The 27,910-nt window shown below is 34.1% G+C and overlaps 1 protein-coding gene across 5 annotated transcripts in view; it reads right to left on the bottom strand.

Moving 5' to 3' along the window:
- The window catches only part of GALNT13 (polypeptide N-acetylgalactosaminyltransferase 13), a 462,125-nt gene that overhangs the window by 136,632 nt on the left and 297,583 nt on the right, over positions 1–27,910 (bottom strand). For all 5 annotated transcript variants that reach the window (XM_074363678.1, XM_074363673.1, XM_074363674.1 and 2 more), the window contains exon 8: positions 18,992–19,109. In XM_074363678.1, coding sequence (XP_074219779.1) covers positions 18,992–19,109 — 118 coding nt within the window. The remainder of the gene's footprint in view (positions 1–18,991; positions 19,110–27,910) is intronic.

Below are 27,910 nucleotides of genomic sequence, written 5' to 3'. Positions count from 1 at the left end.
ATAAAACATGATGTCTCATCCACCTGAACATGTAATGTCCAAATTACTTTGTATCACTGAGCATATCTGATTGTTACTGTCCAGCCTTCCAAAAGATTAGTATTTATATATTATATCTTTCAAGTCGATTTGACCATGTATAAAATACAAACTCTCTTTCATCCAGAGTATTGAGACTAACTGATCACTTGTCTTCATTCCCAGGTATTTTTATGAGAGTCTTTGATGATGGAGAATGTTATTAATCAAAATGTAAAATGCCCATTGCTCATTTGATCATGTACTTGATTTTCTTTCCCTAGATAGAAGACAATTAACTAACGTACATTATTCTTTTCATGGTTTTTGGCACCTACATCAGTGACATTTTAATTAAGGTTCATAAACTTCACAAGCTCCAACTCTGCAATCTCAGTTCTAGTGGTACTATTGTTTCTGATTTTACAGCTGTTGTGCCAGATTCATGCAGCTGCTTGTTTTTCTACTAATCCTTATTGCCCCTCCCCCAACCCCACATACATACTATCACTGGCACAAAGTCAATGTTTAATATGGCCTCAAGAACAACCACCACAACCATAGTTTACCACGGAGGGCACATAGCACAATGGTTAGGAGAGTGCAGGCTCAAGTTCCTGAGAGCACATCTTAGCCCCACCACTTACTAGCTGGGTGAACTCATCTTTCAGTGCTTCAGGTTTTAGGTAATAACGTGAGACTTGAAGAACCTACCTCAGGGGGTTGTTGTGAGAAGTAAGGCAATGCAGTGCACCTCTTTATGTGAAAATGAACTGGAATGAAATAGGGGAGACTGATTAAAGGGGTGTATTGCAATAATCTAGGAAAGAGATGAGAATGACTTGAACTAGAGGGATGGCAAGGGAAATAGAGAGGAAGGTAATAATTTGACATAATCTGGGGGACCAAAATGAAGAATTAATGTAAGTGCTTTCCCTTATCTATTATATCCTCCCTGTTGAGCTCAATCCATGTATATTTTCTTCTAGTAAACAGTTCTTAACTATGCTATCGTTTATTGATCTCAGTTCTCACTGACTCATCACACGTACTACTTACCTCTCTCCCACCCCACTACAATGAGCTGTGAGTTCTGCATAGTTTGCCATCTTGATAAATGTTTGTGTGTGTGCATGTATGTTTATGTGTATATATATATACATAATTTATATATATATAGTTTACATATGTATTAGTCTTATCTCCTGAACCACTTTATTACCTCTTTGAGAAAAAGTATCAAACGTTTCACCTTATGAAACTGAATTTCATCAACATACGAAATTGAAAGTCACTTTATGAAACTGAATTTCATCATCACGTTTCACTTTATGTAACTGGTATAATTCACACATAGTGAAAAGAGTCACAACCTAAATATAATGTTAATTCAGTGTTTGCAAAGTTTAAAAAAATGCTTAAAATACTGATGCTCGATACATACTGACTAATCTATCTATTAATACTGATACAGGAAAATTACACTGTACACAAAACGTATCTACTGTTAAGTGGAATTAGGAATGAAAGCTATTTTTTTTTTTTGGTTCTGGCAAAGGGAAAAATGAAACAAGATACATGACTCACTTTTCAGCTTACTTCATTCTATTTTCATTGTTTGTTTCAAATAATCCCTGTTAGCACTTCAACTCTCCACTTTATTTATACATTTTTAAGTAGACTGGTGAAAAATCCTTTAATTCTTACAATTAAACAAGGTCTAAAAGAGCCTTCACTGCGATCCTGAAGGCACTGTGATCCCTGATGAGTTGGCACAAACACAAGAAGCATGGAAGTCATTATTCAAAAAGGGCAGACCGAAGGGGCTGAGTAGGCATTTTCCACTCATTCTTGACATGAAACATGCCCGTTATTCCTTATGGTCTTTTTGATTTGGGAAATGTCTTCTTTAACTGGCGGGTTTGTCTCTGGACCTAGTTTTCATTGCACAGTGTGGAGATCTATATGATCTGATCTATATGATCTAGAAGAGGTCTCCAGAGCTCAGGTCGTACCCTGATATCATCACAACATCTCAAGATGAAGGCTCTTGTATATCAAGTTGCTGTGGCCTTCAAGTGCTCACCTGAGTTGCCAGAGATCACAGATTCAACGTGTCTGAGTAATCTACCCAGTACCTGATAATTTAATGCTTTTTAAAAAATAGAATTTTTTTTGTAGGAAAAAGAGAAGAAAGCATCAGGCTTGAAATTGAGAAGCTAGATTCTAGACTTGAAATAAACACAAATTGATTGTAGAATTTGGAACAAGTCACTTAACCTTGATAGTCCTCAGAAAATTCATAAGCAAAAGAAGACGAAGTGAGGTTGATAATGACTAACTTTCTCCTGTATTACTACGATTCAGATTAATCTCTTTATAGAGATTAAAGACCACTTTTAGAGATCAGATTTTTAGATGAAATGATAAAACTCTCCAAAATTTTAATCTGAATTTTCTTCCTTAGGTGAGCTTACTTCACTCTAGCTGTATTAGAAGAACATGGTAAGGAGAACATTCTCCGAACGAGAAAGTATGAGAAATGACACTGTAGAACTTATCATGAGGCAATGTGTTTTTTCTTTCAAATTTGGGAGTTTTATTTTAGAAAGGTCTCAAATGTTATAAAGACAGGGAAAACTATAAAAGCACTTTTGTTCTCCAAAAGAATTTTTGGAGAAATAGCCATATATTAGGGCAATTTGTTTGAGTAATTTATTTTCACATTGGCATTAAATGTAGAAAATTCTCAGCTGAATCTACATCTTTTCATACAGCCCATCAATTTGTCTCTAAAATATCCAGTTATCAAGTACTTACCCTTATAAAGTACTTTTTATGTTAACGTAGAACTGAACCTCCTGAAAGTCCAACATTCAAAATGGACCTTTTACACCTACTCATTTTCTAAAGGACTTAACACATTGATTCTGAAATGAGTTTCTTTAAGGGAAGTTTCCAACCACCTATGCTAAGATTTAGCAAGTGGCTTTGGGGGTTGAGGGGTGGGGGATTGGGTACAAGGAAGGAAGAAAAGTAAAAATAGAGCAAAAGCACGAAAAGGTGTGCTTATACTGGGAGTGACTATAAGTGGAGGAACTATTCGGAGCTGGAACTGAGACAGTGTGTATATGAACTGGTGTGTATCAGAGGTATGGCGGGTGGCGGCAGTCACAGATGGAGTCCTTTTAACCCCGTCTCCCACTCCTCTCAAACACAAATACCCCTTCCTGGGAGTTAAAACAAATAGTGGTGACATGCCAACAGTTTATAATGTAAATTCTACTATTATTCTTTGCCTCTCAACAACTTTTCTTCGCCTTTAAGCATTCTGACCTCCACAGTTCCCAAACATTATGGCTACAGTATGTCCTGGCATTGGGAGAACTGTTACCTGTCATTATTCCACATCTTATTTGGACAGCTGATATTGCAGAAATTCCCAATTATCCTCTAGATCAGCAGAGCAACACAAAGTCCTGATGGTGCTGTGGCAAATCTTCTTTCTCTTAAATGATATGTATGAATACAGTAGGCAAGAAACGAAAATCAAGAAGCCTACCGGATATTGAAAATCCTGTGAAATATAAGGTGGTTCTTCTTGAAAAAAATTAGTGCCTAGCTTTTCATACTTACTACAAAGTATTGCTTTTTTATTAGCATAGATGGTCACAAGCAGATAATTCATGAAGAAAAGAACACAAGAAATAATAGGTGATAGAGTCACACTTTTTCACCTTTCAAATAATAATCTTAAAGTGTGATAAATAGTGGAGGTTTTGGAAGAATTTGTAGTGCTTTTAAAGGGAATGTTAACTAAGACAAACCTAGAATTATTGGAATTTGTGCTTTCCTCATTGTACAATTAATCCTACAAATAAATTCAAACCGTGAAAAAGTTATATGTAGATGAGATTTTTGAGAACTAGATGGAAAGGGTCTGTGATTATTAAATATTTGGGTCAGATATTTTGCATTTTACATTCATGTCCTCCTATGTCTGATGATCTGACTGCCTGTCAGATATCAGTAACATCTGCCACTTCTGGCCTCAGAGCAGCTCATGACAGCTGTGTGATGCCGCCCTAGGATTCATGCCAGAGCAGTCCCCTCTGAATATCAGTAAACCACCTGGGTATCCAGCTGCAGTGTGCGACAAGACCTCCTGCTCTTTTACAAATGCCAGAGACACTTAAAAAGAACTTGGGTGGGGTAGGAAAAGAAAACCTAGTACCTCCGAAAGAATTATCTTTCAGTTACTCAATTTCTCCATCTTTAAAGGGCCCACTTCACCTGACTACAGCTATAGCATTTTAATTTAAATAAAATTGCCTGTATCGCTTGCAAAGCCGTCAAATGCTTTTTAAATGGAAGGCGGTTGGTAAATTTAGGAGAGGGAATGCACTCTCTCCTCTCAAGCGTCTTCCCTCAGGACTTGGCTGGCATCTGCTGAGCAAATATAGACTAGCCATTGACTTTGAGTCAAGCACCATGCTGGGCGCTGGAGCACAGACGAAAAATAATACAGCATGGCTCTCTGTCTTTAAGTAGCTCATAGGCCAATCTAGTCCTTGTAAGTGTTAGGACTCAGCACGTTGAAGTCCAGTCACCAGTTTGCATTTGACAGTTGGAGGCAGTCTCTCGTGCTTACAAGAAAAGGACTGGTTTAAGAGGTCCCCACTCTAACTGTATTCCTTTCATGGACAGAATTTTCTTTTCCTGGTTTTTAATCAACTAGAGACATTCTGTTTCTTGTCAAAAACCTGAGACATTTTAATAGAAAGTTACCAGTTTTGCTTCAGATAAAGACTTTCCCTATGGAACACATATAAACCTCTAATGCCATTACTGGAAAACTATGATTCACTTCCATAAACCATCTTACAGATCTCTTTTATTGCTGTAAATTGTTCAGTGAGATAAATGTGAAACATAAAAATATCCATACTGATATCACCTCAAGTTCTCATTACAAATACCCACAAAACCCACTATGAAGAGAATACTCTACTTTGACAGTTTTTGATTAAAAAAAAATTAAATTAGCAGTAGTAAACATAGGTTACATTACACTTAAGTAAAAGAAGTAACCATAAAATCACAACATTTAGAATGATACTTTGCTCAGTTATCAGTCACAAACCAGGAGAATGCCATGCACAGTTTATTTCTCCAGATACGATGCTTAAAGCACAGTGAAGATAATTTTATCATCCCTGTTTCATTAAAATTGCAAGGTGTCATTCTTGTGACATTTAAAGGTTGTTTCATAGAGAACACCAATGCTCATTCAGGTGCTTGCTTAAGAAGCTGTGTTTAGTCCAAAACTTTCACTTCTTATCAAGCTCCCAATATCAACCCCATCCTCTCTGTAGATAATCTTTTGCTTTCCCCTTTTCTTGAGCTCAAAAACAGCTGACCTGACTTTCCATTCATTTCCACCTTGAGACATCTCATATGGCCTGAGTTTCTTCTTTCCATTTTAGGAAGACGAGTCAACTCTCCTCTCCAAACTTAAACCCTGCCCTTAGGATTGTGAACTCAAATAGAGGAGTCCAGACTGGGAGCAGAAGGTGTGGTTTGACGTTCAGCCCTGACAGCTTCCAGCCATATGGACTTAGTCTCTTTGAGACTCAAAACCTTTAGTTATACAATAAGACAAAAATAACTCATCCAAAGGGCTTTGGTAAGAACATAGTGAAATAATGAGCATACAACTCTGTTGTAAATGAAAAAGTGTTACACAGGTGCACTTGGTTTTCTCTCTAATATTCTTCCACATCTGTAGGTATTTATCTCATCAGTTGTCCCTTCCTTCTTTTTCAATATCTCCTAGATTTAAAAAAAAAATACTTCCTTATCAGCTTGCATTTTAATTTACCCCCTATGATAAAAGTATAACAAATATAAAATAATTACTTTGATCATATTTACCCTTTAAGTTACTATGTGTTTTTCTGTCCCATTTGCTGGGAAACTTCTTAAAGAGGACTTCTTTCCTCTACATATTTTTTGCAATTCAATTTTCTTAACATCTTATATTCTAGTATCTTGATTCTATCATCTGAAACTGCACATGAATATTTTTATGAGCTTTCATTATTCTTTCTCGCTTCTCTGCAGCATTTGACACTGTTGACAATCACCATAACATTTGAAGTTTTCCTGAGATATATCTATCTATCTATCTATATATATATCTGTTCTTCCCTGACAGTTTGACTTAGCATTCACTCTTTTTTTCTCCCACCCCTAAATGTAGGTGCTACCTAAGGACATGTCTTGCTGTTCTGCCCTCCGTGTTGTCTTTCTTGGCAAACATCCATACTCACGTTCTCATTTAATTATAAGTTCTGTAATGCTAATTCTCAAATCTGTCACTTTCCTTATACTTTGCCTCCACTCTGCAACACATCTCCAACTTCCTCAGGTACACCTTTAACTTTCCATGACCTTAAAGAGTCAAGGGTTTCCATCCTGTTCCCCAAACATGAAAAGCAAGCTTGTAGTCCCTGGGTCTTGTCTTGTAGGGCCAGAGAAATGATCAAGGAGCACTGGCCTTTCATCAGGTCTCATTACCATTCATCATTACAGGATTAGTGTGGGACACTTCACCCTGAAATAATTTATTTATAGATTCTTATCTTAATTCAGGAATTCCAGAAGTTATGATGATTTCTCAAACCCAAATAGCTTTGTTTGTCCAATTAAAATATAGAATGTAAAGTTGGTTGACCAATTAAAATACAAAATTTAAAAATATAAATAAAGAATTTTGGTTGACCAATTATAATAGAGGAAAAATACAAGATTGAGATTGCATATTGCTGGACTAGGAAATAATAAAATGAGTAGTACAGTGTAGTCAAATCTTTGACAACAAAGGAGCTCTTGCAGAAATGTGTTTTAATATTCAGGAACATCATAGTGGCAGTAGAGAAAGGCTACACCAAAATTTTGATTTCAATTTTAGCATACTTACAGTGTAAACCAGTGGCTAGTTTGACAATAAAATATTTCAAGAATTTTTAACCCATCAAGTTTTAATTTTTGCAGAATAGTGAAAATTGTTAAGTTGGATATATTTTTAAGGGTAATTTTAAAAATCTTTAAAAAATCTCCAACCACCTTTTCAATGGTACTTAAAACTCAATTTCATTGATTCAAATTCTGAACAGTTGGATCAAAGTCTTTCCTCAAAAGAATCATTTCTGGTATCTAGATTCGGTTATTGCTGAAACCATTCAGCCTTATTTAAATAAATCTCATAATTGGTTTCCTTTTTTAACTACATTTCTGGTTGACTAGAGCAAGAGTGAAACGACTGGTAGTCATGTACTTAAGACAGACATCACTAAGAGTGACAGTATAATCATAGCTTAAGATGTTGCATATTTACTGCAGTAGTTACCATAGAGATTTATATTTGGCTCTTTAATAAAAAGTACATGAATTTGATTCTGAGTGCATTAATTTTGATTAGCAGGGTGCACTGGGTTTCCTAACTGCACATATATAGAAACAATAGTTTTGGAATTTTGTCCTAGAAATCTTTAAGAGATCAAATATAGCAATATAGAAAATAATAGTCTCAATTTTTTGTCTTTTTAATGAATATTTCATTAATTCTGTCACTTGAAACCTAGTTTGGTAAAAATATATATTTAATGGTTTAGTGATATGTTATTCATGTAATTCTCAAGAGGGAAAACAAAAAAAAAATGAGAAGACCAGACATTCTAGCCTAAACTTAGGTATATGGCTCAAAGCACAAAGGAAGAACACAGGAGCAGAGCTCTGACATGCCACCAATTTCTAGCTCCTGCTCCTCTCCTGCTGTCTACAAAACAAGACCCTTGAATTTCTAATTTAAAAATTCTTCCCTGACTACCTTAGATCACAGGAATCTATCCCTTGAACTTAGCGTGCTTTATGTTTGCACCTTGAAATGACACCTAGACTATACCGTACTCTCCAAACTGACGAGACCAAGAGCACATCTTATAGACAGACATACCACCCATAGTGTCCAGTGCAGGTCTAGGTATATAATTAGTTGTATTGATTGATAAATAAAATGAAGGTAGATTGATACCTGACTGCTACAGAGAGGTAATCTGAAGTATAATGCTAACATTACAAATGCATGAAATTTAAAACCAAATAAATGGGAGGAAAAGTCTCCTCATATATTTAATCAGTACTGAGATCTATTATGGTAATATGTGTGAAAGAATTCTATAAAGAACTATTCAAATGTAAAGTCTCATCAAAGAATAAACACCTGGAAGTGTTTTGTTCATTCAACCAAATATTGTTTTGGACAAATAAATTGTTCTTAACTCTTAAATAAGAAAGCTTTCCTTCCCCCAAAGCTTTAGGATGTTTGTGATTCTGTAGACTTGGAATGAGAGATGTAATATTCCATCTCCCAATATGCTCTATCTTGAATGTTCTCCTTGGCAAATCCTTGCACAGCTGGATTCTTCCTGTCAGCTTGGTCTCAGCTAAAATGCTTCCTTAGAGATCTTCCCTGACAACTCTACCCAGCACTCTGGCTCTCATTTTATTTTCTTCAAAGCACTCAGTTTCATCTGAAATTAACAGACCCTTTTTTCTGTTTACTCATTTATTGTCTATCAGCTCCCTCTAGCATAAGCTCCATGAACCCAGGGACTGGTCTTCTATACATCTGTTATGTCCAACTACTGACAAATATCTCTAAATTAATTAGTAAATTCTCTGAACTAAATTTACTTGCAAATTTTATTTGAATTTAATGGCAGGTTTATCTCATTTAATCAAATCCAGTATTTTTAACTGATTCTTAAAATTTCAAAACTAGAAATGTTTTTGGAATTTATTTACTTTAACTTTTCCTTTCCATGAAGAAAAAAAATGGAATGTTAACTTGTAAAATAAATAGCTCAAATAGTTCAAGGTCAATTCACTGCAGCACATATTTGGATACAAAAAGAAAGTTAAACATTTCATTATCAGAATATTTTAGGTGCACTTTAAATGTAAATCAGCAGGATAATTGACTTAATTCTCAGTGCTATTTTGTAAGATTAAGTACACTTAATGGGAAGCATTAGTAAAAATTGGCCACGACAGAAAGTGTCAAACTTTTCTGTGCCATAATTCTGAGAGCATTAAATTCTTCAAAAAGCTCATTTTATTGCCATAAATGCAAACAGTTAAATCAAGGTCCTTCATATTTAAGAATCAGAAGGATCATAAAGATTTTTATAGTTAATGTGACTACCTACGTATGGAAACCTGCACATTAGCAGAGAGGGATCAAAAAACAGTCACAGAATTGGAGTGTGTTTCCCAAAAGTGATATTTCAGATACTGATCTCTAATAAAGTTTGTTGGTTTCTTAATGTGCTGAAACTCAGTAAAAAGCTAGGTACATCTGGATTATTGCTATTGCTATATACAGGGAAATTCTGCCTAGTATCTTTGAAATGTACCTGTATTTGTTAAAGAACAACATTGTCCAAAATGTTTTTATCATGGTGTAGAAATCAATAGATTCTCTTCCATTTTCCTTTATTTCCATTAAATAGTTTAATCCAAGAAGATAAAACAAAAACTTAGAATGATCATCCAATAAAATTTATTCCCAATGAATATTTCTTAATAAATCCTGTAACAATATCATTCACCTCTGCTTTATATATTAATGGAAATAAAAATGTATATTTAAAAGATTATCGTATCATTTTCATTCCATTTCTTTCTTTTTTCAATGCATTTAATTCCTATCCATCTTCAGAGTTTCCTAGTTCCCTATTTCTCTTAATTATCTGAGTCCCAGTTTCTCCAAGATATCTGCTAAGTACCTCTCCACCCTCATTTGAGATAGACTATTTATGCTATAAACTTTTTTAATCCATATATTTATTATCACATTATATCCTTTATGATAACTACAATTAGACCTGCATTCTGGGTCTTCATGAATATTTAATTATTCACACTCACATAAATTTATATAAATAGGTAGCTAGACAGATGATTACTAGATAGATAAATGATAGATAAATGGATAAAATAAACAGAGAGAAAACAGAATAAGTTGGATATTAGATGAGTATATTTGCAGGTTGACAAATATATGTTTACATTCTCAAAGTAACACTCATATAATAAGACTTTGTGAGGTCACACAAAAAAAGCAGTGAATGTTATTAGTTCAAGAAGTCACTAAATTGTGAGTGGTACAAACAACCCGAAAAATATTTTTCAAAGAATATCATTTAAGAGATAACTCAGTGACCATAAAAGAGAACCAGAGATTTATAACAAGTTCTAGTGTACCTGAGTCTCCTACAATGCCTTATGTTTCTTAAAAACAGTGTGTGCCCACATAGTGTATGTTTACGAGGTGAAGCATCACGTGCATGACTGACCAATACACGTCTGTTCTCATATTCTGGTTTTGTGAACTAGAAAGTTTAAATGAAGAGGTATAGTTATCAAAATTACCAAGCCTTACGCTACTATAATTTTAAAAGTGAAACAAGTTCTGTGAACATCTTCTAAAATTATCCTAAAATTTGATTATCTAATTTTCCTATTCTTCACTTGTGTTTTCTAAGGGAGCAGAGAAAATCAGGTGTGTATTACGGTTAACATTTAAAATAAAATTCTAACCCATTTGTTTTGGAAAAATAAAGTACTTTATAGACACCTTAATTAAATATCATTTTATGATCCTACTGACCCAATGCTTTAAAAATATATAATATTAGACATAATGTCTCAGCTATCTCTTACTCAGAAATATTCTGTAATTTCAATTAAACAAAGAATAGGGAGACTCATTAAAGAGATATGTTTAAACGATGGTTTAAGGTAGAGGGGTGGCCCAAATGCCAGAAAATCTAATTCTAAGCACAGAAGCAAAAATTTCAAGCCATCTGGAATGTGTTTAAGGTTTATCCTGCACTAGATAGGTAACCAGAGAGTAGTCTGCTAATATAAACCACTGGTACTGGTTTATATTCTTTCTGGAGGCTATGCATGAACATGGTCTCTTAGACTTTCATGTTTAAGTTTATGCTCTTTTAGATATTTTTTTAAAAGAGGCTAATAAGGTACAAACTTTCTGTTACAAAGTGAATAAGTTCTGAAATCTAATGTACAGTCTGGTGGCTATAGTTAATAATGTTGTATTACATACTCGAAATTTGCTGAGAGTAGACCTTAAGGTGACTAGATGAGGTGATGAATATGTTAAGTAGCTTGATTGTGGTAATCATTCCACAATATATATGTATACCATCATGTCACAAACCTCAAATATATACAGTTTTTGTCAATAAATCTTGGGAAAAAAAGAGGCTGAGAAATCTGTATGTGCTTTATCACATAGAGAGTGCTTTATCATATTTAAAGAAAAGTATTCCACAAAACTATCTCCACCAAAATTGTGGCTGACACCTGAACTTCATTAGAGTAAGTTAACTAAAAGATTTCTATTATAGGCTGGTTCTATGACTGGCCAAATAAAACAAAAACAGTCAAGTTTTATAAACTGGCAGACAATTCACTATGCTCAGTTTGCATGAATTAAATTTAAATAAAGGCCAACAAGTTCTAAGGGAAGTAACTAGACTCTTGTCTAGATTGATTTCTGTCTAACAAATTATCAGGACTAACATGTTCACTTGTCAAAATTTGATCTGCATGGACATGTCTACAAAATTGTTTACTTTCTTTTGATACTTTCAAACACCTGGATACCACAATCCCCAAAAAGTCCACAAACTTTCTCGTCTCATTTACCATGCTATTCTGCTCAATGAGATAGTCTGCCTTTTGTTCCTCCGTTATTTATTATGTCAGCTGTCACTTCTTTTCAACTTCATTGCTTGCACACTTTAGAAACAAATGGATTTCACATCATGAGACATTTCACTTGGTTATTTCTTCAGATAAAGATTGTTTTCACTGTGATTTGGAAAGAAAGAAAATTGGAGCTTTTAAAGTAAATTCAATCCTGTTAATTAAAATTTTGGTTGTTGACAAAACAACCCATTTCTTTAAAGATAATAATAAAATCAATATTTCCATAGTATGGTGCATTTATTTAAAACAAACTTCAGTAAGTGTTGTCTTATTGAATCCCCTTAGCTTTCCTGAGGTAGCTTGCTAGAATATGATCAACAGGGTATTGAAAGTAACTGGACTAAAATGTAATGAGAATCTTGCCTCAAGTATAGAGGTCTACAGCTGACTAGATACCATCAATTACATTTGTATTTCATTTATTTCTCTTTGGAGGATGCCTCTGGGTTGTCTGTGTGTGTTTTAACATTTAACAGCTTTATTGAAGTATAATTAACATACACTGAACTGCATATATATAAATTGTACCATTTCATAAGTTTTGGCATATGTGAAAAATGTGAGGCTGTCACTACAATCAGGATAATGAATAGTCTATTAACCCCAAAAGTCTTCATATGACCCTTGTTAATCTTTCCCTCCAACTCTCCCCTCCCACCCCAATCTCTTGTCCCTAGAAAACTTATCTGCTTTTTGTCATTCACAGATTAGTTTGCATTTGCCAAAATTTTATATAAATGGATTCATATTGTATGTTATCTTTTTATCTGGCTTGTTTCATTCATTCATAATTATTTCAAGATTCGCAATGTTGTAGGATCTATCAATAGTTCATTCACTTTTCTGACTAGAATTCCACGTATGGACAAATCATAGTTTATTCACCTTTTGATGAACATTTGCATTGTTTCTATTTTGGCTATTGCAAATAAAGCTACTACGAGTATTACTGTACATCTCTTTGCATGGACATGTTTTCCTTTCCCTTCAGTAAATACCTAGGAGTTGTTTAAGAAATAGTAAAACTATATTCTAGAGTTATTGTACCACTTAACATTTCCACCGCCGTTGCATGTGCTCTTCTACATCCTCACCAATGTGGTCTTTTTTAATTTTAGCCAGTCTGATAGATGTGTAGTGCAGTCTCATTCTTTTAAATCCATTTCTCTAATAACTAATAATGTTAAACATTTTCTCATGTGCTTATTTGACATCTATCTGCCTTCCTTAGTGAAGAGTCTGTTCAAATCTTTGAGCCGTTTTCCAGTGGGTTAATTGTTTTCTTATTACTGAGTTTTGAGAGTCTTTTGGATTTTTTTTTCTGGAAGGAAAGTGCATTATCAGATATATTACTTGCTAACAATTTCTTCCTGTCAGTGACTTGTCCTTTTAATCTCTTAATAGTGGCTTTGAAGAGCAAATGTTTTTCATTTTGATAAAGTCCAATTTATTGATTTCTACTTTTATGGGATGCCTAATCAAAGATCACAAGAAATTTTCTCCTATGTTTTCTTTAGAATTTTATAATTTTAGGTTTTACCTTTTAACTCTTTATATAGTGTGAGGTATGGATTTAAAATATTTTTTTCCACGTGGATATCCAGTTGTTCAAGCACTATTGAAAATACTATCCTTTCTCCACTTAATGGCCTTTGTGTATTTCTTGAAAGTTAGTTGTTCATTTATCTGTGGGTGCATTTTCAAATTTTCAGTTTTGTTCTATTGTCTGTCTTCATGCCAATACCACACAGTCTTGATTATTATAACTTTATAATACATTTAGAAATTCTATACTGTTAGTTCTTTAACTTTTTATCAAAACTTTTTTGGCAAGTCAGTGTCTTTTGCATTTCCAGATGCATGTTAGGATTAGCTTGTCAATTTCTATCAAAAGAGGCCACTGGGGTTTTGATTAGTATTGCATTGAAACTATATTGATATGGGGAGAATTGACATCTTAATATCATATGGAGTTTTCCAAATCATAAATGTGTATATCTTTCCATTTATTTAGTTGTTCTTTAATTTCCCTCGGCAATATACCATAGTATTCAGAGTTAGGGCATTTGCATATCTTTTGTCAGATTTATTACTATTTTATATTTTTGATTTCATTTTAACTGACTTTTTATTTCACTTTGGATTGTTTGTTACAAGTATAGAGAAATTCAATGACTGTAGTATTCTTGTATCCTGCAAACATAAGATCACTGCTTTGTTTTGGTAGATTTTTTTTTAATGCATTCTGTTGAATTTTCTAGATAATCATGCCATCTGGAACAACACTCTTACTTTTTCCTTTCCAATGTTTTGTTTATTGTTCTTGCTATATTACACTGCCTAAAAACCCTACCATAATGTTAAGCAGAAAAAGGAAAAGCCAATGTCCTTATCTTTTCCTGCTCTTTGGGGAAGCGTTCCCTCTTTCAACATTAAGTATAATGTAGGCTGTTTTAGCCAAGCCCTTCATTAGGTTGAGGAAGTTCTCTGCTATAATTAGTTTGCCAGGGCTTTTTCTTGCTTTTTATTTTTCAATCAGGAATAGAACTTGGGTTTTGTCAAATACTTTTCTGGCATCTATTCCGATGATCATTTGATATTTCTTTTTTAATTTGTTAACATGGTGAATTACATTGATTGAGTTTTGTATGTTAAACCATTTTTTGCATTACTGGGATGAACTTCACTTAGTCATGCTGCATATTCAGCTACATATTGAGAAGATTGACTCACTAAAGTTTTATTAAGAATTTTTGAATCTATGTTCATGAGGAACATTGGTGTATAGTTTTCTATCCTTGTAATGTCTCAAGTTTTGCTATTTGAAAATGATGACCTTATAAAATGAGTTGCAAAGTAATATCTCCTCTTCAATTTTCTGGAAATTTGTATAGAATTGTTCTTATTTCTACCCAAAATATGTGGTAGAATTCATTAGTGACGTCATTTAGCAATGGAGTTTCCTTCGTGAAAAGTGTGTTTAAATTACAAATTTACTTTCTTTACTAGATGTAGGACTACTGGGTTGATCTATTTCTTCCTATAAACTTTGATAGTTTGTGTCTTTTAAGGAACTTATCTATTTTATCAAAGTTGTCATGTTTATTAGCATAACAGTGTAAAAAAATGTTACTTTCTAATCCTTTAAAGATCTGTAGATCCATAATGATGTGACTGTTACCACTCCCAATGTTGGTAATTTGTGTCTTCTGTTTTTCCTATGAAGTGTGGTTAGATTTATCAGTTGTATAAATCTTCTCAAGGGAACTGCTTTTGGTTTAATTGCTTTTATCTAAACTTTTCCTCTTTTATATTTCATAATTTATGCTTTGATCTCTATTATTTCCTTTCTCTTACAGACTTTGGGTTTACTCTCCTCCCTTTTCTTCCAGTTTCTGAAGGTAGAAGCTGAAGTCATTGAGTTTAGATCTTTCATATTTTCTTCTCTTAATAACAGATGTTTAGTGCTACAAATTCCCCTTAAGTGTTGCTTTAGTGACATCACAGACATTGATATGCTTTGTGTTTATTTTCATTCTGTTCAAAGTATTATTACTCTTTTGACTTCTTTTTGTTCCATGGGCTATTTTGAAGCATATTATGTAGTTTCCCAATATTTACTCTACCCCGTGCCCCACAAATCAGTCTGGCTGGAGGGCGCAGGCACCATTGCTGGTCCTAAGTGAGCACTGAACAATGAGACCTCTACGTTTTTTGAGGTTTTTTACTTTTCCTACAACTTGGGTCATTTTCTCACACATACATGAGTTCTTCCTGTCTGAAATTTCAACCCCTACCAATTTCCGACATCTACCATTTCGTATTCCTCTTCCCTTCCTTAGTTTTTTTTTTTTAATACTCATCACTAGTACATTAATATATTTAACTTCTCTTTTTTATTGTCTGTCTCCTTCACTAAAAGTATAAGTTCCACAAAGACACTCATTTTTTTCTCTTGTTCACAACTGTATGCCCTGCACCTACTGAGTAGGAAATCAATAACTATCAGTTAGAAATTAACATTTATGTCTTAGGATTTATGTTATTTTGGTTACTTTTGTGTAAGGACATAGAGAACAATCCTGAGCCTAAGTTTTCAGAAGCATTAGAATCTACCTCAGCATGTTCTCACTGCTATCGGACATGCATCACCTACCATAAAGGGCTAACGCCTCTAAGGAGAAGATAAAATCACTACATGAGACAGCCTTCTCAGCATTGAGAGGAAGACCCCTTTTGCATGTTAGCTTCTCCCCTCTCTCCAGATAGCACTAAAAGCTGTCAGGACTGCCATGTTATGGAGGGATGGACCTTACTGGGAGAGGCAGCAGTACAGCAGTCAGCATCACAGCCACCGGTCTCAGAATGCTGGGGCTCAATTTTTAACTATTCTACTTACTAGCTCTATAAATATTAGAAGTCACTATTATTTAATGCCAAGAATTCTTACCCAGAGACATCAAGGGTTTCTTCAACCCTTGGAAACTGTATTCAAATCAATTATGGGTAAGAGACTGATGCATCTTTCTTGGGATGTCTATAGTTTTCATCAGATATTCAAGGTCTGTCAGCACTTACAATACTCTAGTCATCAAACATCAAGTGATACTGTTATACATAAATAAATCCCTAAAAGCGTATTCCTTTGGATCGGCTTAAACTTCCTTAAGGCCAGTCAGAATACTAATATTTGCAGGCACTTACTATTTCTATGTTTTTTACTTATCCTCAAATCTACATAGATAAGAGCTATATAGATTAAAATAACTATAACTTTACTATTATTATAATAACCTTTTCATAGTTCAGGCTAAGTGATTTGCCTATACTAACATGACAGAGGCAAGAAAACTTCAGACATAAATTTATAAAAGAAACTGTCATTTCTGCTGTCGATAATATCTATGTATCTCTCCTTTGAGATGTGCTTCTTTTAGAGTAAAAGCATCATGCCTTATTCATTTTTGCAGCCTCAGTATTTGGAAAGTGTAAAGGACATATTACATAATTAAAATATGTTTGTTGTATAATAATTAAGCTGGATATTAGACACACATCTTCTGGTTATAAATCCCTAATATATTCTCATCTCATTAAGTCATGCATCTTTTCATGAAATCTACCTAAAGGGGGAGTGCCTTCCTTTTGCTAATGTACTATTCCAGTGTTTTCACTAACTCAATAGCTTCCTCAGCTAGGATATGAACTATTAAACACATATTTATGTCACAGGTAGGAAAGTAAAACATGAATTAAGAAGCAGTCACTTATGAAATAATCTCAAACAACTCATCACAGAAAACCTCCTGTGTTATTATCTAGTGATCTGATCTTCCTATGGCCACTAGTTGCATTCACTCTGTCCACCTGGTATCTGCATCACATACCATATTCTCAAGTCTTCCTGTTTGAGACATTAATATCTCTGTTGCGTTTCCTGATAATGTTCTCCTGGGTTAGCATATTATTCCACTAAATTCTTTCCTAACACATTCCTCCCTAAGTTCTTCCTAACATACCTTTCAATCAGTTAGATGAACAGTATCCATCTGATCTGGGAGCTATGTGATAAAAGTAAGGGGAATCCATGGGCAGAGAGTCAAGGTTAACAGGTGAGCAGAAAAGAGGAGAATAAGAATTTTGGAAATGAAAGAAAGAAAGGTAGGCAGTAGGGTCATTAGATAATACCAATAATGCTATATTGATTTTTTCTTATGAATTCCCAGCACAGCATCCAAGGAATAGGGGTTAATGAATGTCTAAATATGCTCTTCATTAAATCTAAGGGTAAGAGAAAATTACTTTTAAGCTTTTGAATATGCTATCTTTCTTCCCTTCTCCCCTCCTTTCCCTTCTTCTTTCTTTTTTCTTCTTCTATTTTTTAAACAGTCCACTCTTATATTCTGCACTTTGACAGCTACACTGAGTGAAAAGTTGGGTCCCCAAGTGTCCCCAGAGATTGTGCAAAAAGATATATTATGCGCTTGATGAAAAGAAGATATTCCTGAGTATGTTACTAAGTCCTGTGGGGCAAGTTCCATCCAACTATAAGTATAAACATGGGAAGAATAAAATTCCATTAACTAATGACCTTCTCAGACATCAGACTATAAGGTTTATAGGCAAAAATTTGTATAGCAAGGACAGTCTAGTGCTTCTAAAATAATTCAGATTATCGAAGACTCATTAAGTTCCACATTATATAAATTCAAAGTAATTCTTATTCTCAAATTTTGGCATTTTCTTACACAACATCAAATATACTTATGCTTGTGAAAAACAAAGTTTACTTTCTAAATGAGAAATTAAAAGGCATAACTCTTGAACTTCATTGATAAATATATCTAAACTCTAATAATTTTATTGTGCAAATAATGCTAGCAAAACGATAGTGTTTTGAATCGTTCATGATAAATTATACGGAAAACAACAACAAAAACCCCATTATGTTAGCCCTTATCATTTCTTAGCATGGAGGCACATTTATGTGCCCATTTTTTTATATTTTTGAATATAACCAAATATTTAAATTATTCATATGCTTCCTAGTATTAGATATATGTGGGATTAATCCTTAACTTCAGTTCACTTGGAAGGCCATTTAACAAGTGCATTTGCCTTATTCAAACTGATTCACCACACAATAATGTCTATGATTGTGAAAACAGTTATGCTACTTGAATTATCCAGAATTCTTTTGATCATAGGTTATTCTTAAAGCTACTGGAGAATAACCTCAGGCAGCACTTGCAAATTCAGATATCACGACACTTCCAAGTTTTAGTTCAAAAACACAAAGTGATTTTATAGGGTAATGCTTTATTTAAAAAATAAAGCCCTTCTTTATTTCAAAAGCTGAAAGCCCTAACGCCTTTGTACTATGTATAAAAGAATTACTTTTGAAAACTTTTAAAATGCCTCTAATTTCCCATTTCACAGTAAATACTGCATGCAAAAAGACTCAAGCAGAGCTTCTAAACAAGTATTAAAATGACCGACTGATCAGTAATTTGCATCACTTCACAAAAAAAGATATGACAGTAAATTACTGAGTCTGTGCATGCTATAGCATAGTATGTTCAGAGTCAAAAAATAAAGTAAAATCAATTACCCTAAAAGACATTTCAAGATTCTCTCCACCCCAGATATCCATTCCTGCATCGTAAGTTCCTATCTCTTCAAAGTAGTTTCTGTCAATAGAAAATAGGCCACCAGCCATAGTAGGGGTCCTAGTTGAAAAAAACAAAAAGAAAAGAATATCTTTTGAAAACAATGTGTGGAGTTTAATGAAACTATAGCAAATATTTTTGAGACATTTTAAATTAAAAAAAAAAATAGTAATGAAAAATCTCCAACCGGAAACATAAAGCCAAGGTGTAAGAGGTTTTAAAATGAATAAATAGCATTTTATTTCACATTTTCTGTAAAACTAAATTTAGATTAGTCTATGTTTTTCTTGCAGGTGATCAAATCGATACAAGGAAGGAACACTGGCCACTTAAGACAGGGGCATATACATTCTTTCTGAAAGGCATAATGAGGAGAAGTTGGCACTACTCTTGGCACTACCCTTAAAGAGATGAACTGGTCATGAAACTAGACATTGTGATCTTTCGTCACCAAATTATAAATTATTTTAATGTGAACTCTAGAAACCTATGGAAAGAGACTGTATGAAAGTATCTATAGTCCATTAAATATGAAAATTATTAAATGCTATAAAATGTTTATCGGTAATAAGTATCTAATGATAGTTACATGCGTATCGTAAGTGCCATGAGAGCTTTACAGCTAATTGTTTATTTTTCTCTCTACCTAATTAAAATGACAGAATTAATCATATAACCCTATGGATAAACATAAATCCTGCATACTATTCACAGGCTTAGAAGGACATTTGGCACAGATTCCAAAATTTTTTCCTGGAAATAATGCTTTTTAATTCTCATATCCCAAATTTCTCTACAGAAACTAAAAAGTTAGGTGTTAGGTTTTAAAAAGAATAATTAAATATTAATTAATTTGAAAACATTAAAGTCAGTGGTCAATGTGTGAACTATGCAAGTCTTTCTGTATAAGTAGTATGAATTGAAACTAAAAAAGAAAGTTCTAGTTATCCACAAATGAATCTATACCAGTAATAATTATTTTTGAATAGAGGTTTTCCATCTTTGTAGCTCATTAGCAGCACTTGAGGCACCTTTAAAAAATATATTTCCATGCTTGGGTACTACTCTCTGCAGATTTAGATTTAACTGGCCTGGAGTGGGGCCAGACCTCTGGTATTGCATAAAGTTCCCAGTTGATTGTTAATGTGCTGCTAAAGATGAGAAACACTGATCTAGTAACTTAGATTTGGAATGTTCTTCCAAGTACAGCTGACCCTTGAATAACATGGGTTTGAACTGTGCGGGTCCACTTACATGCAGATATTTTTCAGTAGCAAATAGTACAGTACCACACAATCCGGGGTTGGTTGAGTCCTCTGATGTAGGGGAACCTCGGATACTGAGGGCCAAATGTAATCTTACTCAGATGAACCCTTGCATTATTCAAGGGTAGTCTGAGATTCTTAGAAAACCAAATATTTTGTTTTTCTCAAAATTATATCCTCTTCTGCCACAGGATAGCTCATGGCCTCTAATTGAACAGTGTAGTTCACTGAAAAACCACCAATAATATTGTACCTGTGTATCTACCGTATTGCAAAGTTGTCTATTTCTCCCAGTGCTCTCACTGTTTTATACTCGGGTAATTAACTGTCCATCAGTTGGAGCAGCAGAGCCTCGCTTGGTCTCAGAGCTGTTTCATTACTTCTCGTCTTGCTGGGTTCCTGTCATGAACACTAACACTGACCTACTGAGTTATAATGAGAAACACTAACAAAGCTAAGCAGATGGCAGCTAAGCCATGACCCTCACCTGATTCGGGTTTTGGAACTCCATGGAAATAACTGTATAAGGTACTACAATTCTGAATAGTCTATTTAATAGAATGAGGAATAAAAATTGCTGCAATTATCCTATCATAATGCAACTAAGCACTTAAGAATGTTAAGTGATGCATTTTTAATGATCAGTTCAGAGTGCTTGTTCACTTCTCTATTTACTAATAAATAACTAATGCATTTAACTTAAAAGCATATATTGAGTTTCAGTTGATCATAATTCCTACAAATATTTGAGAAGTATATACTACATGGTGACAATAAATTATATATTTACCATAAGAATGACTCAAATAAGTTTCACTTTTCCTTGAAAAGTAACAAAAACATTTTTAAAATTTGCAAGTTCTCAAAAAAAAAAATCCTGTATTTTTCTGAAGACAGATGCTCCTAGGGAGATTTTTTTTTTTTGTACTTGCAAATTGGTTAGCTCTCTCAAACAGTCCAGAGACTGTGCCTTAAGTAACAGCCACAGCCACAGCCAGTGTTATGTAACATGTTGTTCTAAGTGAACTGCTCTGTAATGTCCCCCATGAACTATTTAGATATGCTGATGTGATTATTTTCTTTTTAAGGCTATGTCTATACAATGTTAGACCAACCAATAGACCAACCAATTCAATGAATTTTAGGGGGGAAAAATAATCACCCCAATGGCTGTGATTATTACCTACCACACAGTAAGTAGGTGAAGATAAATTGAGTAAATAGACGTAAAGCACTCAGCACAGAGCCTGGCACATTATAAACAGTTAATAAAGCTGGGTAGTACATCTTTGTTGTTGATGTTAATCATTCAAACAAAAGTCTTGAGTGTCCTTCAATTCATTTTAGCTCCCCACATACACGCTCTCACTTTGGATTTCAAAATCGTTTAAAACTACTTCAGATCCAAGATGTTGAATTCTGAAATCTGCCTCTCTGAATACAACTATCTGTTTTTGAACCCCTCCTATTTCAATCCTATGGAAGTCACTTTTTATCCTTCATTCGTGATTATGGTCCCTTAGCTCCTCCAGATTCTCGCAGAATAACCCCCTCCAGAAACTGACTGCTTCCCTCCTCCACTCCCTCTCCAAGGTCCTGCCATGTCAGTGAACACCTAGCTCAGCACCCTAGACTGTCTGTCCTTGCCTTACTGACCCCATTCTCTTTTTATACATGTTACTGCCTGGGTCAGCTTACCCTTCCTCATCAACTTCTGTTCCCCAGACCCAGAGAATCACTGAAGCTGAGAGCATCTGGTCACATTACCTGTCCATGTTATTGACTCTCTGCTTAGTCCACAAACAGCTAACAATCCCTTTATCTCTGTTTATTTGTTCAACTGTCTCATTTTTAACTGAATCTTTTCCAAAAGTTTTGGACTCTTCTCAAGAAACTGATGGTTAAGGCAACGCATAAAATCTAAACTCCCTCAATCATGAAATCTAAACTCTGCATTAGTATGTGTATGTATCTTCTCAGGGCCTCTTCCTTCCTCTCGTCTCAGAGAAAAGAATATCTCCTTTCTTCTCATTGTGGTATAGCATTCATTCTTTTGCCTTCGGCCTGCTCTTTTCTGACTATTAAGCATATGTTGTTTTATCACACCTTGCTTTACTAAGCTTCACAGATATTGTGTTTTTTACAAACTGAAAGTTTGTGGTAACCCTGTGTTTACCAAGGCTATCAGCTTCATTTTTCCAGCAGCATTTGCTCACTCCGTGTCCCTGTGTCCCATTTTGGTAATTCCCACAATATTTCAAATTTTAAAATTATCATTACATTTGTTCTGCTGATTTGTGATCAGTGATTTTTGATGTTACTATTGTAATTTGGGGTGCCACGAACCACTCCCACATAGAACTGCAAACCTAAGCAACAAACGTGTGGCCTGACTGCTCCACCAACCTGCTGTCCCTGTCTCTCTTCTTCTCCTTGGGCCTCTCCATTCCCTGAGACCAAGTCATAAGCCTACAATGGTCTCTACCTATTCAAGTGAAAGAAAGAGTCACACATGTCTCACTTTAAATCAAAAGCCTATTTTAAGAAATACATTCCAGCTTTTTATCTCGGCATCAGTGGTCTGGAGCTACCCAATGAGTTCCTCCATTCCTTTGAACTATTTCTTTGTGTTTAAAGGGTTTAGCTGTTACTGGTAAATGCTTCACACTTTCCCGCCTTGGTACACTTGCTCACATCCATTTACCACTTGAATTTTCCTTGGTAAACTTCCTTTACATGTTCAAATCCACTCTATTCTGAGGCCAATGCAATGGTCATATATTCCATACAGCCTGGCTTAAGTACAAATCTCCTCCCTCCAATCTGGTTGTAATCTTTCCCTTCTACCTTGTTGTACAGCACTCTGTTTCTCTTGAGGCAATTGTCACTTCTATTTGAATATTATATTTATTACTATATACATTTTATTACTTCTGTAAGAATACTCCATATGTTAGGAATAGTCCGTATCTATTAATAGTATTAGACTATTAATAGATGCTTGATAAGCATATAAGCATATATATCCCCATGGCCAAACTCAAAATTACCTGCAATTTTATTTATGAAACTATAAAAAAATTTCTTTGCTCACATCTGTTAATCTGATAACAAAGATGCCTTCACTAATTCCAGGATTTTTAAAGACTTTATCATCTAGTAAAGGTTTTGTGGATTGAGTTTGATAGTGTTTTAGAATTAAAGATAGAAACTTTATAACAACAAAGAATAGTAAAGGACTCAAAAAAGTAAGCGTTTGACGTGGGAAAATAAGTTCTCCACCAGAACTTGATAAATCAAAAGACACTGAAAGAATACACTTGATTATTCAGTAATACTAAACACAACGCCTGCATTTTCACCAATAAGACAATACACCCAGGATAACCGCCATGTGTGTGAAAAGCACGTAGGCAGTAAAGAGACTCTAAGAGGCAGCCAAATTTGAATTTTAGAAGGATTCACTAGATTGACTGGGTTCAAAACTCAACCCCACAGTGTGACCTTAGCAGGTCACCTAAACTCTGTGCCTCAAATTTAATCATCTATAAAATGGGGATATATGTGTTAACATATGTAGTACTCTTAGAATAGTACCAGCATAAAGCAAGTACTGCACATTTTAAATATTAATTGTAATGAAAAAGAGGAAAACGTCTGTATGTCAAGATTATAATCAGCTTTATTCTCTTGTTTTCAGAGTCTAATTTTTTTAATAGAATTGTAATATTTTAGAGCTCTAAAATCCCTACAGCTACAGTCACCCAAATTTAGTTGTAATGTATTTAAATGACTCGTTCGAGGACCCCCACGTAGTTAGTGGCCCAGTTAAGAAAATAGTTTCTCTCTTTCTATCTATCTATTCATCTATCTACTCATCTACCAATCAGTCATCCCTCAATTTATCCATATAATTCACACAGCAAGGGGTTTGAGGTAGCTAATTCGAAATACACTCTTCCTGATTTCAATCTCCAAACGTATGCACCACATTTTCCTGAAAATGTTATACTGTTCTTCAAAGCAATTTCTTTCAAAGTTACTGAAACATCATTTCTTCTCACTAATCCTTTGATATATCAGGGTTCTATTTAATCTTACTTGGCAAATAATCAAAGTCTCTGGAGAGAAAAAAGCTAAAGATTTGAGAGACTATAGCTCCGCTTTTGGCTGTTCTTTGCAGTGGTCAAATAACACAATGTCTAGACTATTAGTGTTTACCTCTGCGTTAATAACATGTCCTATAAATTATAAACCATAATAAAGAGAAGTGGCGAACATAAATATTTTATTATTTATGCAAATGTGGGGCAAATAACTGAAGTATTTACATAATTTTGATTTTTAAAAATCATAAAATACAGTGGCTTCATTTGGTTAGCCATTGTGAAGGTTTAGAAACTGAGGGAAAAATTAGACATTGTGAGTTTCTCTCCGTTCCCTATCTGGCCCCTACACCCAATAAAGAAAACATAAGAGAGAAAAAAGAAGCAAAGGTATAACTATTCTTTTTTTTAGAGTGATGACTAATCACAGGATGAATGTAATTAAAGATTTTTACAGAGAAAGAATGGGAAGTTTAGTGGAATATTGCACACCATGACACTCATTTGAATATACATCTGGGTAAGAAGATGCAGATTTTGGTGGAGAAGAAACTGTTACTTTAAGAGTTTTTGCTGACTTAGGCTCTGAGCAAGGAGGCTTACTCAAATCCTGTAGAGTCTACAGAACACACTTGCAAAGCTATTTTTAAAGGATAAGAAAAAAAATTAAATTTCTGCTTAGTGTGGGCAAATGGCTTGTTTTTCTGCCAAAGAATCCATTTATCAACAAGTATTAGAATCAAATACCTTAACCTGTGCTTAGAGACTTAAATTCTCAAAAAAGGAATAGCTTTTTTTTTCCATTTTCCTTAATCCTTTTTCATAATCCTCACCACCTGATAAAATCCTAAGCTTCCAAAGAGGATGTACAGTAAATGGTGCAAATTTGAATTTTTCCTTTTATTTTCATTTAATGCTTAAGAGGGGTCAAAATAAATAATGGGGCCTGATGTTTTAAAATATTTTTGTTAATGTGATACAATTATTCAGTATATAAATGTGATATTCAATTCACCACCCTGAAAACTTTCTGTAACACCCGTTTTCTTCTCAACAGATTGTGAGGAGAGTCTTGTAAATTGTCCCCTAAACCATTAGGAAGTAATGTACCATAAATATGCCATTTTCTCCAAAGAACATAGATACACAGATTCCACCTGAAGTGGAATTTTTTTTTCTCTCAAAGTCAACATATGTTAGATTTTTAACACAAGTAGGAGAGAATGTTGAACTGCTGAACATCCAAAGTTCAACTCTTTCTTTCAAAGTCTGTTCTATGTACAACCTGACCTTCCCCTGTGCTGTTGCTTTAGTGAGCTTCTATTGTGAAGAAATATCTCACAGGATTTATCTGTCTCTGCTTCTTCCCTTCAATTTCAAAGTGTAGCTCCATTGGACTGAGGAAAATAAAGAAAATCTGACAGATATAATTAAGAAATATATTATTAGTTGCTATTAAATACTAAGAAATGTCTTATATTTGTGTAAGATTTTACAAAATAAAATAAGTGTTTTCACTTAGTGTACTTACTAGAGGAACCTTAAGTTGGAGGCAGTGATGATTTGGGGAGGAGAAAATCAAACTGGCTGAAGGTATCAAGAATATTGAAACAAATTTCATATTGCTTAATTGCATAATTCTAAAAAGACCACATTATATGCAAAAACTAGATCACAGACGTAACTGGCAAAAAAGTGTAAAATTCTTAATTTACTTTAGACTATAAAAAATAGAGAAAGAACTAAGTAAATAATTGACATATTAACAGCCATTAAAGTTTTTTCACAAGCAAATAGAAAAATATTAATGATACATCAATTTTTAAACTGTGGAGAAATATATCTGGAAAGAAATGCTCTGAAAGAAAATAGAACAAAATACTAAAAGAAGTGGCTTATTGTTCTGCTTCTTTACATTTATAGATACTTGTCACATTTATTTTTAAATGTATATACATGTTACTTAGATTATCAGAAATAAATTTAAAATAATTTTTTTCTCATTTAATATTGTATAGCACTTTACAAGGTAAACAAGGCAGGGAGAATAATTTTCCATTTTATAGTTGAGAAGAATGGGTAATTTCCCAATAGAAGGAACTTGAACTAAAACCCAGATCATTAAAAGTCAGCTTCAACACTTCTACAATATCATACTAGAAGGATACAGAAAATAATATATTTGAACATCCTAAGAGTTTTTCACAATAATTGTAATCTGAGTTGTTATTAATAATGTTTTTAAATCTATTTTATCTTCTTTATAAATTCCTAATTCCAATGGAGAGAAAAATAAATGTCTGAGATCAGACAATTGTTAATAAAATGGATAAAGGGAAGTCAAATGTGTCAGAAATAAAAACTTGTAATTACATATATGTTTAACTTATTATGATAGCAAGGACTAGAAAAAATCTAAAATTTTTATTTTGCTTTAGAAAAATACTGAACATGGTACTCAAAGTAAGAATGAAGGAAGTCATATTAAGAATATTAATAATGACAAAATATCAAGAGTCCATAAGGTGGGACCAAAGGGTAAAGGCAGATAAGTAGACTTGATAAATAACTGGTTGGCCTTTAATTAAGTAATGTATTTTAATCAGTGGGAAGTTAAAGTAGAAACAAGTACCTCTATAACTATTTATTTAGGGTTACTTACAGGGCATAATTAAGAGACTAACACAATCAATAAGATTAAAGATACCAGTTCTTTTCCAGAAGCACCCACCACTGTATCATTTGATATAGTTTAACTCCTCTACATCCACTCTCTGGCCACTTATGCTGGACTTTTCCCCTTACCCTGCGTACTTAATGGCCAGTGCCTGTCAGTGAGGAACTTTAGAGTAGAGAGAGCCTTCTTCATCTCTGTATGTGTAGAACCTAGCACAATGCTCAACAGTGTGTATGCACGTGCATGTGCATATGGAAGCCAACTCATTTCAGTAGCCTGAACCCATCAAGTCAAAGTTATAGGTGTAAGAAAAAAATGCATACTACACTCCCACTTAAGGAAATGATTTGGGAGGTCATCAACACTACCAGGTAACTTATGCTCCTAGCCATCCATTCCATTAGGTAGGTAACAAGGCTAGTGTGTTTGATGACTTTCCAACCCAGCCATTTTCCAAGCAGTAGCCTCTAAGTCAAGGGTCACTAATTTAAAAGATTATAGCCACACAAATAAAGCTAATATATGAAGTGGATTAGTTGCATAAACATGTTTCTCTCACGTTTGATTGGGACACAAGTACAGAGAAATACTTCTCAAAGGGCAAGAATGAAAAATGGCAACTGAGCCTCAGCCTTAGAGTCAGGGACCCATACCCACAAGGAATCGGGGGATTGGGCTAAACTTTCAAGCCATTTCTATGTGGGCAGCTTCTATTCAACTCCTGATGGTGCCAAGTAGAAAGACCAGACCATTGTAGCAAGATCTTCTGACTCCTCAAGAATAGCTGGAAATCTAGATTTCTTAAATTTAAAA

This window comes from Camelus bactrianus, chromosome 5 (genome assembly GCF_048773025.1).
Source record: "Camelus bactrianus isolate YW-2024 breed Bactrian camel chromosome 5, ASM4877302v1, whole genome shotgun sequence".
NCBI lineage: Eukaryota > Metazoa > Chordata > Mammalia > Artiodactyla > Camelidae > Camelus > Camelus bactrianus.
This window is presented reverse-complemented; position numbering and strand designations above follow the sequence as displayed.